The sequence below is a fragment of the Ammospiza caudacuta genome, chromosome 21, assembly GCF_027887145.1.
Source record: "Ammospiza caudacuta isolate bAmmCau1 chromosome 21, bAmmCau1.pri, whole genome shotgun sequence".
Classification (NCBI taxonomy): domain Eukaryota; kingdom Metazoa; phylum Chordata; class Aves; order Passeriformes; family Passerellidae; genus Ammospiza; species Ammospiza caudacuta.
Window position 1 is genome coordinate 842,825 of NC_080613.1, and position 17,381 is coordinate 860,205.

The following is a 17,381-nucleotide window of genomic DNA, read 5'->3' on the forward strand; positions in this document are numbered from 1 at the left end:
ACTGAGGCCCTGAGAGGCTGTGGGAAGTTGCCAACTGCTGTGCATTCTGATTTCTCCTTTAAAACTAATTGCCTCTCTGAACTCCAGGCCCAAAACAAGGCTCCAAAGAGTGCCCTTAGCTGCATCTGTGCTGCTAAATATACTGGTCCTGTGACTACCTGATAACACCCCATCAGTCGGCCACTACCCACGTGTGTGTCTTATCTGCCTCTGCTGCAGAACAGCAGAAATAACGAAAGCCAGAGCAGAATTGATTCAGAACTGAGCACAGCAGGTTACTGTGTGCCACTGCTTTGTCAAGAGCTGTGAAAATCCACAGGATTTTGTGTCAGTCCACAGGACAGCTGCATGACAGCAGCTTTCACCCTGTGTACAAGAAAACTGGATCAGCAGCTTCCCCAGCCTGGGAACCTCCATAAAAATCAAAGTGGCTCAGCTGCAAGGGTTGCTGCTGAGATCCAGCTCTGTGCAGAGGAGCACCTCTGCACAGAGCTGCCTTCCACCAGCTGCCTTCCACCAGCTTTTAAATGAATTGTTCTGAAGCCACAGATGCACAGCAAGCAAGGGCACAAACAGCTCTGTCTCCACCTGAGGTCCCTGGCAGACCTGGGAACAGCAGGGATGTAAAGCAGCAGTTTGACACACAATGCACTTCAGCAAGGCTCAGGGAAGAACACCCAAAAACCCAGTTGGGCAAGATGCACACACTATTCCTCTCTTCAGACGCTGCTATTACCCACACAGCTCGTCCTGAAAAAACAAGTTATTGTACCACTAACACACCTACCTGACACACACTGCTCCTCCCCAAAACCTCTTCCCTTTGCAGCAGAACAAAGACAGCAGCTGCATCCTCTGACCAGGCTCCACAAGGTGCACTCCAGAGCACTTGGCCACAGCCACACTCAGTGACACACCATGGAACAGCTCCAGAGCAGAGCCTCTGCTGATTCCTCCTTTGCCAGATTACCTTATCAGCTGCTCATAAACAAAAAGATGCCTGTAATTACCCAGCAATCTGGTTTATGATACCAGGCACAACACCTGAAATAGCAGATATCTGTACACAGCTATATAAAGGAGTCACTATAGGATATTTAGATATCCAACAGCCTGCTGTGGCTGAAGGAACAACAGATATGTAAAATTGTGCTATGTGCAGATTACTTTTCAATCCTGGGATTTCATGTTGATATGGAAACATTTCCATTTTCTGTCAGCTATTTCAAGACTGCTCAGGAACCTGCAAGTAACTGTGACACAGTAAGAGCAGCTTAGCACAACAACTCAGACAATTTCCCTTCATGATGTTCCACATATCAACAACAAAGGCTGCATGACCTGACAGCATCCCAGATGCCTTGCCCTGCTGGCAGCACACATTTGTTCAGAACCCGAGGCAGCCTGTCCTTTGATGAACACAGGACACAGATTGTTTCCCACTCATAAAGTCCTGGAGAACATGACATTGAATCTTCAGGTGCTGAACTCCACCTCACAATGTCATGGGTTTGTCCTGTGGCGTACAGGAACACACATCTCTCTTGCATGTTTCTGTGATTCAGTGACAGAAAAGAGATTAGGTAAAGTGGTGAACTCTGCTGGTACACCAGATCCTCCTTCCTCCTCCTGTGTTTCCTGCTCAGGGTTACTTGCTCCTCCTGAGTCTCGCTATGCAAACTCAACTTCCAGAGCAAGTTTGGGCACATCTAACATAGGCAGGGCAGGGCAAGGCAAAATCCCTCCATCCTGCTGAAAAATAACTCCTAAGCAAGCCTGAATGGCTTCCAAGCTAATTCAGCCCTGACGAAGTACCCCCTTCCTCATTAATATCTATAGTAGCTTCTCACAAGCCTTATTTCTCAACACAATATAACTGCCCATCTCCCCTAGCAGAGCCCTTTTCCAGCAGGATGGTTCACCATGACCCAGAGCTCACTGCTGAACCCTCACATTACAGCACCCACCAGCTCAAACACGTGTGTGACACACAAAATGCCGGTCCACTGTCTAAGTGTCATTAATAAGAAACTCATTCCCTGCCTTGTTTCTGCCCAGAGGCTGCTCTCAACTAGCCCAGGACATACTGTCCATATCCACGTGTGAGGAGAACCTCATTTCTCGTGCCACATAACAGAAATCATCAGCAAAGGACAGGATCAGCTGGCTAATAAATTATGGCACTGCCAGTGCCATCTATTATGGCATTGCCATGTTGAATAAAATCAGCAAAAGCACATAACCATGCTAAAATCTATTCCAGTTGCTTGTGATGCCAGAAAGTGGAGTTCCCTTCAGGTGAGGATCACAATAATAAACTTTCAGCCAGAGCAAGTGCAGAACTTGAAGCTGCACAAACTACAAAACCAACCTGTTCTCCTGAGAGCAGCTCCTTTCCCATCTGCAAGGAAGGGCAGATGCTACTGAGGAGAGTATATTCTCCATTATCTGACAAATATCACATCAAAATCCGTGTGTTGAGCACCTTAATTCTGAACCCTCCTCAGCTGCAGCAGTTGAAAGTGTTTCCTAAAGCCACCATCCTGCTGCTTTTACAGAATATTTCAGATTTCATGGACTGCCCCTGCCATTTCCCCTCCATCCCCTCCAAATTGCAGCTTCTGCTCGCGAGTGAGCTGCATCGTCCGCCAAAACAGCACTTTACCTATCAGTAAGTGAAGTGTCACATGCCCGCTCCGAGAGCTCCATCCCAACAGCTCTCAGAGCGCGGTATCATGACTTTGCAAGAAAAACCCCGATACAGCCCGCACGGAGCTCTCCAGCCCCAGGGGTCTGCGAGGGACCAAAAAGGGAAGTCACGGCACCGGTCAAGTTTCAAGTTTTAAACCTGCCCGACACAAAGCCACGCGGGAGCGGCGGCGCGAGCGGCTCCCGGCGCCGCGAGGGCCCCGCTCCGAGGGCTCCGGTTCCGCGAGTGCCCCCGCAGCGGAGCGCGGTGCCCGGCCCGGCCGGGCGGGCAGGGCAGGGCTGGCCCGGCGAGAAGGGCGCGGAGGAACCCCCGGCAAACCGCACCGACAACTTCTGCCGCCGGCCCCGCGCCGCTCCGCCGCCTCCCGGCGCCCTATCGCGATAGACCCACCCGACATACCCTCCGCGGCTCCGTCTCTGCTCGGCTGCCCGCCTTCCCTCTCGCTGCCCTGGAAAAACCAAAGCGTTTTGTCAGGCCCCGGGCCTTCCTCCTCCTCCTCCCACCGCTCCCTCCTCCTCTCCCTCCTCCTCCTCGGGGGAGGAAGCCGAGCGCTGTCGCGGGATTCGAGCGTGTCCCTACCCGGCCAGCGCCCCGGCGGCTCCCGCTGCGGCCCGGGCGGGCGCGGCACTGCGCAGGCGGCGACGGCGCTCCTGGGACTTGTAGTCCCGGGGCCGGCACCGGCAGCGGGGCCGGGGCGAGGCGGAGCGGGCCGAGGGCCGGGCGGAGCCGGGGCCGCTCCTGGAGCTTCGCTCCGCCGTCAGCCCCGGCTCCGCCCGGCCCCGGCTTGTGCGTGCGGGGCTCGGTGTCGCGACATGGCGGGGCCTCGCGACCTGCTGGCAGCGGCGGGGCGGGCGGCGGCCGCCCGGGGACGGGTCCCGGTGTCGCCTCGGGGCGCTGGGCACACGCGTGTCACCTCATCCCCGCCGGGGGGGGCTCTGCCCGGAGACCCTACACGGCCCGGCCATGATACCGGCCCGGCTCCAACCTCCCCGCGCCTCCTCCCCGGCAGGGCCCCGGTACCGCCCGTACCCCCGGTGCCCCCGGGAGCGTCGGCGCCCCCCCCCACCGGCGGGTTATTCCCCCCGGCCGGTAACCATGGAAACTTCCAGAAGTGCCCCCCCCCCACCCCGCGGCCGTGGTCCCGCCCAGCCAATGGGGACGCTCCGCTTGGCTCACGCTTCTCTGTGGCCGCGGCCGGCGGGTGGAACCAATGGGGCGGCGCGAGGGGGGCGCGCCGGGCACGGCGGAGCGGCCGTGAGGTGCTCGCCAATCGCGGGAGGCCAGCTTGGTAGCAGCCGGCCAATGGAGAGGCTCCAGCGAGGGCGCGGCAGCCAATGGAGAGGCTCCACGAAGGGGTAACGGAAGGTATAAAAGGGCGGGCGGCGCGGCCTGGCGGCTCAGCGGAGATCGGGGCGCGGCGTTTCTGCACGGTGAGGGCCGGGCGCGGTAAGGGCCGCGCGGGGCTGGGCCGCTGCGGGGGGGATGGCGGTTGGGGACACGGAGAGATGGGGTGGGGACTGGGGGTGATTCCGCACGGCGGGGGCTGGGTGGTTGCGGCGCGGGGAGGGGTGAGCGGGGCGGCCACGCACGTGGCGCCTGCGTTGTGTAACCGGCGGCCTCTCGGTAGGTGGGCGCAGGTGAGCGGTCGGGATGAGGCTTCTGCTGCTGACGCTGCTGGCGCTGGGCGCCGTCTGGGCGGACGACGAGGAGAAGAAGGAGGACGTGGGCACGGTGGTGGGCATCGACCTGGGCACCACCTACTCCTGGTGCGTGGGGACGGGCACGGGGGGCGGCCGGGCCCTTCTGGGCGGGCAGGGCCTGCGGGAGCCGCGGGGAAGCGACTGCGGGCCCGGGAGGGCGCGGGGAGGAGCACAAGGGGAGGCGAGGGGGGGGAAATGTGTGCAGGCCGCGGCCCCGCCTGACCGTTCCGTTCCCCCCCAACCCCAGCGTGGGCGTCTTCAAGAACGGGCGCGTGGAAATCATCGCCAATGACCAGGGGAACCGCATCACACCGTCCTACGTGGCCTTCACCCCCGAGGGGGAGCGCCTGATCGGGGATGCTGCCAAGAACCAGCTCACGTCCAACCCGGAGAACACTGTATTCGATGCCAAGCGGCTCATCGGCCGCACGTGGAACGACCCCTCCGTGCAGCAGGACATCAAGTACCTGCCCTTCAAGGTGGGCCCTGAGTGCAGAGGCAGGGGGGCTGGAGGGGAGGACTGCAATTCGGGTCAGAAGAGGCATCTGCTCACAGTGCCCCATGGGAGAATTGGTGTGTAAACAACAGTTCCTGGTGTTAGTTGCACTCAGGTTATGCCTGTCACAGAGCTTTGGCTTGGTTTTTAGAAAGAACCATGGTAACAGTTTGGAATGGTTGAATGAGACGGTATCCTTTGTTCTCCTCAGGTAGTTGAGAAGAAAGCCAAGCCCCATATTCAGGTTGATGTTGGAGGTGGACAGACAAAAACATTTGCTCCTGAAGAAATTTCTGCAATGGTCCTGACGAAGATGAAGGAAACAGCAGAGGCTTACTTGGGGAAGAAAGTAAGTGCACAGGAAACACTGGTAACAACTTGGATTAGCAACTTTAGGAAATGGGAGAAGGGTAGGCTGAGCCAGGACTGACCTTGCCATCCCAAACCAGTCAGTGCTGCTGGCTCTTCATCTCTGAGGATGGGCTGCTTGTTCCAGCAGTGCTCACAGACTGTAACAAAGCTGTCCCTCCCTGCTCAGGTGACCCACGCTGTTGTCACGGTGCCAGCCTACTTCAATGATGCCCAGCGCCAGGCCACCAAGGATGCGGGCACCATCGCGGGGCTCAACGTGATGCGCATCATCAACGAGCCGTGAGTAGCCCACCTTGTCCTGCCCCAGGGGAGCTGTGGGCTGGTCCCCAGCCCTGACAGCCTGTTCCCTCTACAGAACAGCTGCTGCCATTGCTTATGGACTGGACAAGAGAGAGGGAGAGAAGAACATCCTTGTATTCGACCTGGGCGGTGGAACTTTTGATGTGTCCCTCCTCACAATTGACAACGGAGTCTTTGAAGTTGTCGCTACTAATGGAGACACTCACCTGGGTGGAGAAGACTTTGACCAGCGTGTTATGGAGCACTTCATCAAGCTCTACAAGAAGAAGACTGGCAAAGATGTTAGGAAGGATAACAGAGCTGTGCAGAAGCTGAGGCGGGAGGTGGAGAAGGCCAAGAGAGCTTTGTCATCTCAACACCAGGCCAGGATTGAAATAGAGTCCTTCTTTGAAGGAGAAGATTTTTCGGAGACACTCACTCGAGCCAAGTTTGAGGAGCTGAACATGGTAAGTTTAGAAAGGTAAAGTTACACAGCCTCAGCTCTGGATTGGGACTGGGGAATGTGCAGCATCTCATGCTGTGACACTGCACTTTGGAGTATAAATAACTCAGTGTAAGCAGGCAGCTGTTCCTGCCAGGGAGCTGGGCCTCAGTTTGGCATCTCTGCTCTGTAGTGGTTGTACTTTGTACCCCTGGGGCTGCACAATGGGGCGTGCTGGGAATGCAGTCTCTCAATCCTTGGGGTTTTGTCTTTGCAGGACCTGTTCCGTTCCACTATGAAGCCTGTTCAGAAAGTCCTGGAAGATTCTGACCTGAAGAAGTCTGATATTGATGAGATTGTCTTGGTTGGTGGATCAACTCGCATCCCCAAGATCCAGCAGCTCGTTAAAGAGTTCTTCAATGGGAAGGAGCCTTCTCGTGGCATTAACCCAGACGAGGCTGTGGCCTACGGCGCAGCTGTGCAGGCTGGAGTGCTCTCTGGGGACCAGGATACAGGTAATGGCACCTTCACTGCCACCCAAGAGTTGACTCAACAGTGGATGTTGGGCATTGACAAGCAAATGCAGACTAACTTGGATCTCTTCCAGTCCTTGGAGTTCTGTGCCCCCGAGGCCTCAGGATCCTGTCTGCAGCGTTGTGATTTGTGTTGAAGTTGTGTCACAGTCTTGCCTTTGATCTGTTCCAGGTGACTTGGTGTTGCTCGATGTGTGTCCCCTGACTCTTGGCATTGAGACCGTTGGAGGTGTCATGACCAAGCTGATCCCAAGAAACACCGTTGTTCCCACCAAGAAGTCTCAGATCTTCTCCACAGCTTCTGACAACCAGCCAACTGTGACCATCAAGGTCTATGAAGGTGGGTGTCAGCTGTGGTGGCCCATGTGACAGCTGGAATCTGCTGTAGGGGCTTTCATTCTTGTTCCTGATTGTCACAAAGGCTGTAGGTACTTTGTTCATGGAACTGTGTCACTCACGGTTTCACAAAGTACAGGCCACAGCTGGGCAAGAGAGTAACTGTGTCATTGTTTGTTGCAGGTGAGCGTCCCCTGACCAAGGACAACCATCTCCTGGGCACCTTTGATCTGACGGGAATCCCTCCTGCCCCTCGTGGCGTGCCCCAGATCGAGGTCACCTTTGAAATCGACGTGAACGGGATCCTCCGTGTCACGGCTGAAGACAAGGGCACCGGCAACAAGAACAAGATCACCATCACCAACGACCAGAACAGGCTGACACCAGAGGAGATCGAGAGGATGGTCAACGATGCTGAGAAGTTTGCTGAGGAAGACAAGAAGCTGAAGGAGCGCATCGATGCCCGGAATGAGCTGGAAAGCTACGCCTATTCCCTGAAGAACCAGATTGGGGACAAGGAGAAGCTGGGTGGGAAGCTGTCCTCTGAGGACAAGGAAACAATAGAGAAAGCAGTGGAGGAAAAGATTGAGTGGCTGGAAAGCCATCAAGATGGGGACATAGAAGATTTCAAAGCACAAAAGAAGGAGCTGGAGGAGGTGGTTCAGCCCATCGTGAGCAAGCTGTACGGCAGCGCCGGCCCCCCGCCCAGCGAGGAGGAGGCGGCAGAGAAGGACGAGTTGTAGATACCGGTGTCCCCGAATGTGGTGTGTGTATATATTGGACTCAGGAACACTTGTTTAAAATATTGAACTCTTAATTTGGAATGTAACTTTGAATCTTCACTCGTGAGTGGAGCTGGAACCGCTAGCCCGACGTGGCTGTATCCTGCTTTTCGTTAGCAGTTGCTCGATGTCTGGGGAGGGGAGCGGGGTGGGAGTGTAAATGTGGGTTTAGAAGTATTGGCATTGGAACATTCTATTTAACAACTTGGTCATGTGAACTTGGTGTAGAGCTTTTCTACCTGGAGTGACCACAATAAATTTGTTATTTACACTGGACTCTGTTCTGGTTCTGTGATGTCCATGACCCAACTCCAGCCAGGATCTGGATTAACCCTGAAGGATGGAGTGCAGCTCACCCCCTCAAGGTCACCTTTCATGGGCTCCTGGAGAATGGGAGGTTTGAAAGCAGGAGCTGGGCCTCTGTTGCCTTGAGGTGAACTGGGGTTCAGTTTCTGAAGGCAGAGGGTGGACTTGGACCTCACTTCAGTTTTACGACAGATCCTGATAAGGAAGGGGGGATCAAGCCTGAGTAACTGCTGAAGGGGCAGCTTTTATTGAGCTGGGAGAGGGAGGTTATCCACCAGAGCCCATTGCAGGATGAGCCCATTGCAGGCTGTAGTGGTGGTGCCCAGCAGTGAGGGAGGAGCTTGGCTTAATTATGTTTTCCTGCAGTATTAAAACTTTAGAGCTTTTAATAAAGTGTCATATGAAACAGACCAGTTTTCTCAACAGTGAAAAGTAGTTTACACCTAATAAAGGTTCTTAGAAAAAAAAGAAGCCTAATTGAAATTTGGTCTCTTTATTTAACTGATCCTTATCCAATCCATGGGATTAGTTAAGTCCAGAATGACCTTGTCTGGTGCCACCTCCAGCAGTGCCTCAAAACACCTTGGCTCCTGCCATGTTCCCTGGGCTGGGGCTGCAGCAGAACCCTGCTCAGGCAGCGCCCCTGTCCCCCAGGGGCACTGTGCCAGCTGCCCCAGGGTAAGGACATGTTTAGGGGGCACAAGTAGCCCCAGGGGCCAAGGCTGGTGCTGTGGGGACTCTACTCAATGAGGGTGACCAGGCAGTCCCTGTGTATGTGCCCCTGGGTGTCCATGCCCCCAAACACAAACAGCAGATGGACGGAGGTGTCTTCAGCACAGCCCTCTGGCAGGCCCTGCTGGAGGGGCTCAGCTGCTGCCACAGGGGGCTCTGTCCCAGCTGGGGTCCCACCTGTGTCCCCGTGTGCCCCAGCCTGCCAGGGAATGACACACATGGCGTGGTCCAGCCTCCCGCTGGGCAGGGGAGACTCAAACTGCAGGAGCGTCCAGTGCTGCCTTCCTGCAGTGCAAAGATAGTCGCAGCTTAAACATCACACACCAGGCAGTGACACCATGCAGTCAGTCCTGCAGTGCTGGAACTCCAGGGCTTGAACAGGTAATGTGCTCCCCAGCTGCCTGGCATCTTTCCTGGCACCCTGAGAGCAGCCTCCCTACCTGTGTGATACTTGTACGTAGTATCCAGTGTCCCATCTGGACCTATTCCACCAAAAATGTACACGTGCTCCTGGAATGCTGCCGAGGAGTGGGATGCCCTTCCTCCAGGGACATCCCCAGTGGCTGGGATCTTCTCCCATCTCATGTCATCTGGTGCAGGAAACAGCACCTCCAGGGTTATGCATTACACAAACCCCATGCAGTTTGTTGATTTAAACAAAGAAGGTAATACTTTAAGCACTTAAGAACTAGTATTTCAGAAAAAACATCCCCCCAGTCAAAGCACAGCTCACAGGTACTGCCCTGCACTACCTCCATCCACACTTACTCGTGTCAATGCAGAACAGGTCATTGTAAAAAACATCTCCAGCTAAACCTCCGTGGATGAAGAGTTTGGTCCCAACTGCAACCACAGCATGTCCGTGCCGAGGGGAAGGGGGATCACCACGAGTCTCTGGCTGGGACCAGGCCAGGGTGGCTAAAAATGGGAGCACATGGGCATTAGGAACAAAACTCTGGAAATTCTACAGACCAACAACCCCAGAGCCCTGCCGAGGCTTCCCATCCAAGCCGCGGGGTCTGAATTCCCAGTGAGCACATGAACATAAGGGCCTGCCAAGAGAGGAACAGCCACCCATCCCATCTCTGAACTCCAAGCAGAGCTCAGCAATGCCAGCCCTCCGGCTACACCCCAAGGCAGCGCCCCCGTGCCCCAGCGGGAGGTACCTGTGTCGAACACGTGCAGCCGCTGGTCCTTCACCGGCTCCGCTCCCTTGTCTCCACCCCCGAACACGAACAGCCGGGCCCCGATGGCCGCCGAGGACGTGTGGAACGTCCGAGGCTGCGGCTGCTGCCCCCTCACTGCAGGGCTCTCCCACGTTCCTATTTCTAATTAAGGCATTTGATTAACCGAGCAACCAACACGGGCACGGAGGCCGGGCCCGTCCCGCGGCCGGGGCACTCACCGGGGTCCAGCACCTGAACGCAGCCGCGGTTCCCGGTGGGGTGCGCTCCACCGAAAACCCAGAGGCGCGGGGGGCCGGCGGCGGGCAGCATGGTGGCGTGCTCGTAGCGCGGCCTCAGTCCGCGCCAGCCGGCGGGGACCCAGCGCAGCGGGGCTGTGGACGGGGACAGGCGATCGGTCCCGGTGTCCCGGTCCCGGTCCCGGTCCCCGCCCCGGCCCGGCCCTCACCCAGCTCCACGAAATGCGCGTCCGCGAAGGCCCCGGCGGGGTCGGCACCGCCCAGCAGCAGGACGCGGCCGGGCAGGAGGAGGCAGCCGAGTCCCACGCGGCCGCGGGGCCGCTCTCCGCGCGGGCTCAGCCGGTACCTGCGGGGCGAGGGCGGCGCTCAGCGTGGGCTGGGCTGGGCCGGCCCGGGCTCCCGCCGGTCCCGCCGCCCCGCTCATCGCTATCCCCCCACCGCCCCCGCCCGCCCAGCACCGTGCCGCCGGCGCCCCCGCCGCGCTCACCACTGTCCCGGGCGCGGCCGCCGCCCCGGCTGCAGCAGCGGCAGCGCCCGCGGCGCCATGGCGGCGGGGCCGCTGCCGGGCCGGCCGGCCGGAAGTGCCGCCGGAAGTGCCCTGCGCTTCCGCCCGCGCCGGCGGCGCGCTCCGCCGCCCGGAAGTGGCGGTGGGGGCCCGCTTCTGCCCGACCCGTGCCAAGATGGCGCCGCTGGACCTGGACAAGTACGTGGAGATCGCGCGGCTGTGCAAGTACCTGCCCGAGAACGACCTCAAGGTGCGGCCGCGGCGGCGGGGCCGGGACCGGCCGGGGCGGGCCGGGGCCGGGATGGGCGCTGCCGGGCGGGCCGGAGCGGGCGGTGCCGGTGGTCCCGGCGCTGACCCCGACCCTGCCCCGCTCCGTCCCGCAGCGCCTCTGTGACTATGTCTGTGACCTGCTGCTGGAGGAGTCCAACGTCCAGCCCGTGTCTACGCCCGTCACCGTCTGCGGGGACATCCACGGGCAGGTAAGGCCGGGCCGGGCCGCTCCCGGTGCAGCCCCGGGCCGGGGTCGGTGCCGATGCCCGGTGCCCCTCACGCCTCTCTCCCCCCGCAGTTCTATGACCTGTGCGAGCTGTTTCGGACCGGCGGGCAGGTCCCCGACACCAACTACATCTTCATGGTAGGTGCGCCGGGCGCGGCCCCGCCGGGTTTGACAGGGGCTGAAACCCCGAGGGGCTCCCGAGTCCCGGGCCCCGCCCGGCGCCGGTGTTGGCTCCTGCCCGCCGGTTCCACTGCCGGGAGCCCCGCGGGGTGAGGCAGAGCGTCCTGCCCTGCCCTGCCCTGCCCTGCCCGCGTGTACCGGGGTCACGTCAGGACAGCGGAGAGGGGAGTGCCCAGCCCAGAGCTGACACTCCAGTGCCCGGAGCCGCCGCGGGTCCCAGCAGGTGCCGGTGCCCTCCAGCGCTGGGTTCCTGTGCGGCAGGGAGGACGGGGAGCGGATGTGTCACTGTGCCCTTTCTCCATGTGCCTTCAGGGGGACTTTGTAGACCGAGGGTATTACAGCCTCGAGACGTTCACGTACCTCCTTGCACTAAAAGCCAAGTGGCCTGACCGTATCACGCTGCTGCGAGGCAACCACGAGAGCAGGCAGATCACCCAGGTGTACGGGTTCTACGGTGAGTGCTGCCTGTGCCTGCAGCTCCCCTGCCTCGGGAAACCCTGGCAAGGGTGCCCAGGGGGGTGGGGGGCACACGGGCTCCAGGGCTGTCCTTTGGTAACAAGGTCACTGTTTCTGAAATGGAATGTGTTTAAGGCAGATCTTGCTGCTCTTTTCCTCTGGCACCTGGGGTTTCTGCTTGTGCTCTGGTGCCACGTTCAGGCACAGGCAGAGCAGGAGGTGCTCGGTCCCTCCTGCTGCTGGAGCTGGTCCTGGCCAGCAGCAGGACCCAGCACAGGGCTCCTGGCAGGGCTCGTGTGGCACACCTGGGTGTGCAGCTTCTGCTGTCAGCGTTTGCTCTGCCTGTTTCCTCTGATCCACAAGGAATAAAACTGTTCTCTCCAACAGACGAGTGCCAAACCAAATACGGGAACGCGAACGCCTGGAGATACTGCACCAAAGTGTTTGACATGCTCACAATAGCAGCTGTAAGTGCAAACATCACGCTAACACGTTGTCCTGGTGGGAGCTGTGGGCTGGGGCTCCCCTGGCAGCCGTGCTGAGGTGCTCATGTCCTTCCCCTGCAGTTGATAGACGAGCAGATCCTGTGTGTGCACGGGGGCCTCTCCCCAGACATCAAGACCCTGGACCAGATCCGGACCATCGAGCGCAACCAGGAGATCCCTCACAAAGGCGCCTTCTGCGACCTGGTGTGGTCAGACCCCGAGGACGTGGACACGTGGGCCATCAGCCCCCGTGGGGCAGGCTGGCTCTTCGGGGCCAAGGTCACCAATGAGGTAACTCTGCTCAGGGCCACACAGCCCAGCGTGGGCTGGGAGCTGAGGGGCTCAGCCCCCTGTGGGGTTTGGGTGGAGCAAGGGCAGTGCAGGGCACTGAACTGCCCTGTCACACCTCTGCCAGTAACTCGTGGTGGTCTGGTGGAGAAGCTTGGCTTGTGCCAGCTGGAAAAAATGAGCCACTTGAACCTAAAAGCACAAATGTAACTGCCAGATGCACTAATACCCATCTTGCTTTTGAAAAGTGTGATGTGGTGGGACTCACTAGTGTCCCTGGGCTCTGCGTGGAATGGTTTCCTAAGGATCTAGGAGAAAAAAACCCTTTTTAAAGCAATTCTTGAGTTAATTTTGTTGTGTCTGCACTGAGCAGAGTCCTCAGGGCTCTACACAGTGGCCTTGCCAGGCTCAGCCTGTGCTGTCCTGTGGCCCTGGCACAGCACGGTCAGGAAGGGCTCAGCCTGGGGACAGCACAGCCCTGCTGCCCGGGTGTCAGCTGTTCCCAGTGCTGGGGTGTTCCCACCTGTACGTCCCAGGGTGTCTCGGTGCTGGGTGCCCAGCCCTGCTGTGCTCTCCGTCCTGCTGTGGGGCCAGCCCAGGAGCAGCACGTGCTGGGGCAGCGGCGCTCGGGCCGTGCTGAGCTGACCTTCGCCCTTCCCTTGCAGTTTGTTCACATCAACAACCTGAAGCTGATCTGCAGAGCGCACCAGCTCGTCCACGAAGGATACAAATTCATGTTTGATGAGAAGTTGGTAACGGTATGGTCAGCTCCCAACTACTGCTACCGCTGCGGGAACATCGCGTCCATCATGGTCTTTAAAGATGTAAATACAAGAGAACCAAAGTTATTCCGCGCAGTTCCAGACTCAGAGCGTGTCATTCCTCCCAGGACAACCACGCCGTACTTCCTCTGAGCCCCGCCCGCCTGCTGTCACCTCTCCCTCTCCTGCCCCTTTACAATATACTTTTTATTGAGCACTTTGCTGCTGAAATGCTGCCTCTTGCCTTTTTTATTTTTAAATTATCTAAATTTATTGTGTATTATGGTGTCTGTAGCAAGTTTTTTTCCCCAGCCCTAGATTAATTTCAGAGTATTTGTAATATGTCCTTGAGATTTGTACTACTGCATGTAGTCCTTGCCTAGTCCTGGGTTAGATGAACCGATTCCTTTAACCACCACGCTGCGGGAGCCGCTCGGGCCGCTCTCTTGTTCAGCTTTTTGTTTTTGGTAAGTTTTAAGAGATTTCAGCAGCAAAGTCAGTGCCCGGTGCGCGGTGGGGCCGGGGCTGCCCGTGCTGCGCTCACGGCGCAGGACCGAGCCAGCCTTTTCCGAGTGTTCCGTGGATCCCAGTAAAGCGGTCCAAGGGCTGTTCCCCGTCCCCGGTTTGTTCCGTTTGCCTCGGGATCCCGATTAAACCCGCGAACTGCTGCAGCGACGGGATTTGGACATTAAAGTCATCGTTCGGATTTTTCCCAGGCTCTGTTGTGTTTTTGTGGCGGGGCGCGCGGGCCGGGCCGGGCCGGGGCGGGGCGCGGCGGCCGCGCGGGTTCCGCTTCCGGCGGGGCCGGCGCCGTTTCCGGCGGGCGCGGGCCGGGCGCGGGGATGGCGCGGAGCACGCTCTCGTCCCGCTTCCGCCGCCTCGATATCGACCAGTACGACGAGAACCGCTTCGTGGAGGAGCCCGAGGAGGCGGCGGCGGCCGAGCCCGATGCCAGCCCCGAGGTGGAAGCGCTGCTCAGGCAATATCCTTTGGGCCGGGGGGGCCGGGAGTGCCGGGCAGCGGCCGCGATCGCGCTCGGGCCGGGGCCGGAGCCGCGCTGCGCGTCCCGCACGTCCCGGTTTGAGTCCTTGACCGCCGCCGCACAGGCGAGGCGCTGCGGGCCTTCCACACGGCCATCCGCAGCTCCCCGGGCAACACCAGGAGCCAGGCGATGAAGGTAGGGCCGGGCAGGGCTGCGGGGCACCCACCCGAGCGGCGCCGCTGCGCTCCGTGAGCCCGGGCTGGCACGGGCATCCCCCCGCGTCTGCCCCTTCCTCCTCTAACCCCAGCTCTGCTCACCTCCTTACAGAAATAACCCGGCCTGGAGCGCGCCCATCTCTTGCCAAATACGAGTCTTGGATCGTTCCCAGCTGTTCTCGTTCTCACATTTCTCTCTTTGCCTTGTCTTTCCAGGAGCAGGCCCAGGGAACGATGCTTAAAGTCCTCACATCTTTTAAAAGCAGTGAAATAGAACAAGCGGTGAATTCCTTAGACAGAAACGGTGTTGATTTGTTAATGAAGTACATTTATAAAGGATTTGAAAAGCCAACAGAAAACAGCAGTGCAATATTACTTCAGTGGCATGAAAAGGTACGTGCTGGGGGCACTCTTGGCTCAGCCACGCTCGCAGGGTCCTGGCCAGTGCTTTCAGGAGAGAAGAGAAGCAGGTGGTGGCAGGGCCTCATCCCTGAGGAGCTCGGTGTTTCCTTTCATCTTTGGTCTCTCTGAGCCTGCATTCACAAAGCCTTTGCTGTATTTCAAACCTCACCCTCTGCCGTGGGGAGAGGGGACAGGGCAGGGAGTTCTCCCTGCAGGGGAAAGCCTCGAGCTGCCCTTGAGATGTCCTGGGAGGGACAGGGCAGCTGCAGCCTCTTCTGGGGCGCAGCTCAGGGGGCTCAGGCTGGCAGTTTCCATCAGCTGAGTCACAGGCTTCAGCAAACCTGTTTGGTTAGCCCAGGAGAGGATTTTGAGGTCTCCAGAGATTCCATTGGGGACCAGCAGGGGCCTCTTGTTTCTGTGCAATGTCAGCTGTCAAACAGGGACCATGGGGTGTGTTCAGCAGCTGCCTGTGGGCCTCCTTTCCTGTCTGTGGTGGCTGAGGCACATCCCTGAAGCAGCTGCTGGGTGCCCCTGCCCCCGGGCAGCAATCCAAGTGAGATCTGCCCCCACTGCAGGGGTTTCAGCTGGAGCCCTGGCTGACAGTGCTCCAAGGAAAACTGATCCCTGGGAATGCTACAGCTCCCTGTGCAGGGCAGCTGCTGTCCTTTTCCCAACGTGCAGAGCTTTTCCTGCTGTACATAAAGCTGGTGTACCATAACTCCAGCTACTGCTGCTGTCACCAGCTTTGCCAAGCCTTGACAGGGAGGAGGGAATTTCTTGAGACAGCAAAGAACATGTTTCTGCTTGTTTTTTTTTTTTCTTTTTTTCCTGTTGTTTCCACTGAGGTGCTTTCAGGTGAGCGTGGGTGGTGCTCCCAGCGTGGGAGGTGACACACCACCACCCTGACTGGTCCTCAGAGCGTGCAGGGACACGAAAGGCATCTCGTCCTCTCTGTTGTGAAAGGAACAAGGCGGGTCTGGGTAGGCAGGGTTTAAAGCCTGCTGTTCTGCTTTGTGGCAGTCTGGTAGGATGTGTGGCTTGCTCAGAGCAGAGTCAGCTCAGTGGTAGTACCAGTCTGTCCTCTGGAAAAGGGCTGTGGCAGGTCTGGGAGCTCAGCAGCATTTACCTGCCAGTCCTGCTCCAGGTGGGTGCTGTGCCTTTGTCCAGCCGTGTTCCCCAGTGCCATGTCTCACTTTGCTCTCATACCCTGTGCTCTGTTGGACTGTGGCTGCAAAGTAAATGCCCCACTTCCAGCAGTCAGCTTAAATATTTTTTTCGTAATCACCTCCATCTTCTAGACTCCAGAAGGAAACACTGTTCACATTGAGGGACACAAATGAAACTGAAGCAAGCCCTTCCTCATCCTCCTCTCCTCAGGGATAAGGGAGGTGGGCATTCTGCTCTGTGAGTGACTTGCAACACTGGAGCCCTCGAGATCCAAAAGCTGCTTAGACTGTGGAGAATGACAGTTTCTAGCTTTGGAGAAGAGCCATAGTCCCTTCTGTGGCTGAACTCTTCGGTGTTTGCTCTGTGTGGGGCGTGGTGACGCTGTAACCTCTCTCCTTTCCCACAGGCACTGGCAGTAGGAGGCCTGGGCTCCATAATAAGAGTTCTCACAGCAAGAAAGACTGTGTAAAGACTGTTAACTTGGACAGAGGTGACGGTCAGGTTTGGACTCAGAAGAAGGAATGAGCTGAAATTACACTGGTCCATCTTTATTAGAGATTGCAATCTACTGAAATCCTACAGTAACCTCCTCTTGGAATGCTTTTAACCTTAAAGGTGGGGGAAGAGTAAAGGTATTCCTGCATATTCCGACTATCACATATAGGAGCCAAGACATTCTCCTGCTCCCTTCTTTACCAGGCAGAGAGAAGGCACACTCCTGCCTCCTACACTGCAAGTGAACAGGTATTTCAGATGCTGCTTTAGCCAGGTGTGGTGGTGCAAGCTCCCGTGTGTCCTGCTTAGTCCCAGGGTAGCTGTGTCCAGGCTGAGTCCTGCAGCTGAGGGTGGGAGAAGGGCTCTGGGAACGGCGGCTGAACGTGTGGGTGAAGGACTCTTGGACTCTGGGCTTGGGGTCATGTAAAGTGAAGTGCCTGCTGCATCAATAAAGGTCTTGGATCACGTGAGTTAAATTTATTTTCAGCTACATTGTAAGTCTGACACTTACTCCAATGCAGGCCTGCAATAACCCAGTCCAAGCCAGTGTCCACCTTTTAGGACTGCTCCTAACTCCAGCAATTTAGAGAATTTGTCCTCAAATCCAGCTGTGTCATGCCTGTAGGGAGTGAGACCAAGCTCAGCAGTCCCAATCAAGACTTAGTAGATGCATTGAACAGAACACATAGTAAGGACCCTGAGTTTGATTTTTATATTCTTGTCCACACTAGAAAAGCAGATGCTTCAGGACTTATGATTTAAGTATTAGTGTGTCCTCTGCCCAGGCAGGACACACTCCTGGATCCATGGCTGTCCCCCGGCCCCTCTGGCAGGGCTC

At 57.8% G+C, this 17,381-nt stretch overlaps 4 protein-coding genes across 4 annotated transcripts; 3 read left to right on the forward strand and 1 right to left on the reverse strand.

Annotated features, from left to right (window-relative positions):
• The first annotated feature begins 4,072 nt into the window (after nucleotides 1–4,072).
• Nucleotides 4,073–7,926, forward strand: HSPA5 (heat shock protein family A (Hsp70) member 5). The gene is made up of 9 exons (XM_058818330.1): nucleotides 4,073–4,140; nucleotides 4,338–4,476; nucleotides 4,658–4,889; nucleotides 5,118–5,255; nucleotides 5,445–5,557; nucleotides 5,634–6,024; nucleotides 6,277–6,514; nucleotides 6,705–6,872; nucleotides 7,052–7,926. The coding sequence occupies exons 2-9, from the start codon at nucleotides 4,361–4,363 to the stop codon at nucleotides 7,609–7,611; spliced, it is 1,956 nt and encodes a 651-aa protein (XP_058674313.1). The 5' UTR covers nucleotides 4,073–4,140; nucleotides 4,338–4,360; the 3' UTR covers nucleotides 7,612–7,926.
• A 526-nt stretch (nucleotides 7,927–8,452) lies between these two features.
• RABEPK (Rab9 effector protein with kelch motifs) lies at nucleotides 8,453–10,657 on the reverse strand. The gene is made up of 7 exons (XM_058818489.1): nucleotides 10,599–10,657; nucleotides 10,321–10,457; nucleotides 10,094–10,246; nucleotides 9,855–10,016; nucleotides 9,457–9,606; nucleotides 9,129–9,278; nucleotides 8,453–8,973 (listed from the first exon to the last, which is right to left on the reverse strand). Exons 1-7 carry the CDS (start codon nucleotides 10,655–10,657, stop codon nucleotides 8,696–8,698), a joined length of 1,089 nt encoding a protein of 362 aa, XP_058674472.1. The 3' UTR covers nucleotides 8,453–8,695.
• A 134-nt stretch (nucleotides 10,658–10,791) lies between these two features.
• On the forward strand, nucleotides 10,792–13,992 carry PPP6C (protein phosphatase 6 catalytic subunit). The gene is given in 7 exon segments (XM_058818331.1): nucleotides 10,792–10,908; nucleotides 10,910–11,095; nucleotides 11,185–11,250; nucleotides 11,605–11,746; nucleotides 12,136–12,215; nucleotides 12,315–12,524; nucleotides 13,187–13,992. Coding segments are annotated over 7 exon segments (1,050 nt in total). The 3' UTR covers nucleotides 13,436–13,992.
• A 98-nt stretch (nucleotides 13,993–14,090) lies between these two features.
• On the forward strand, nucleotides 14,091–17,149 carry ARPC5L (actin related protein 2/3 complex subunit 5 like). The gene is made up of 4 exons (XM_058818348.1): nucleotides 14,091–14,264; nucleotides 14,387–14,459; nucleotides 14,696–14,872; nucleotides 16,455–17,149. The coding sequence occupies exons 1-4, from the start codon at nucleotides 14,125–14,127 to the stop codon at nucleotides 16,515–16,517; spliced, it is 453 nt and encodes a 150-aa protein (XP_058674331.1). The 5' UTR covers nucleotides 14,091–14,124; the 3' UTR covers nucleotides 16,518–17,149.
• The last annotated feature ends 232 nt before the right edge of the window (nucleotides 17,150–17,381 follow it).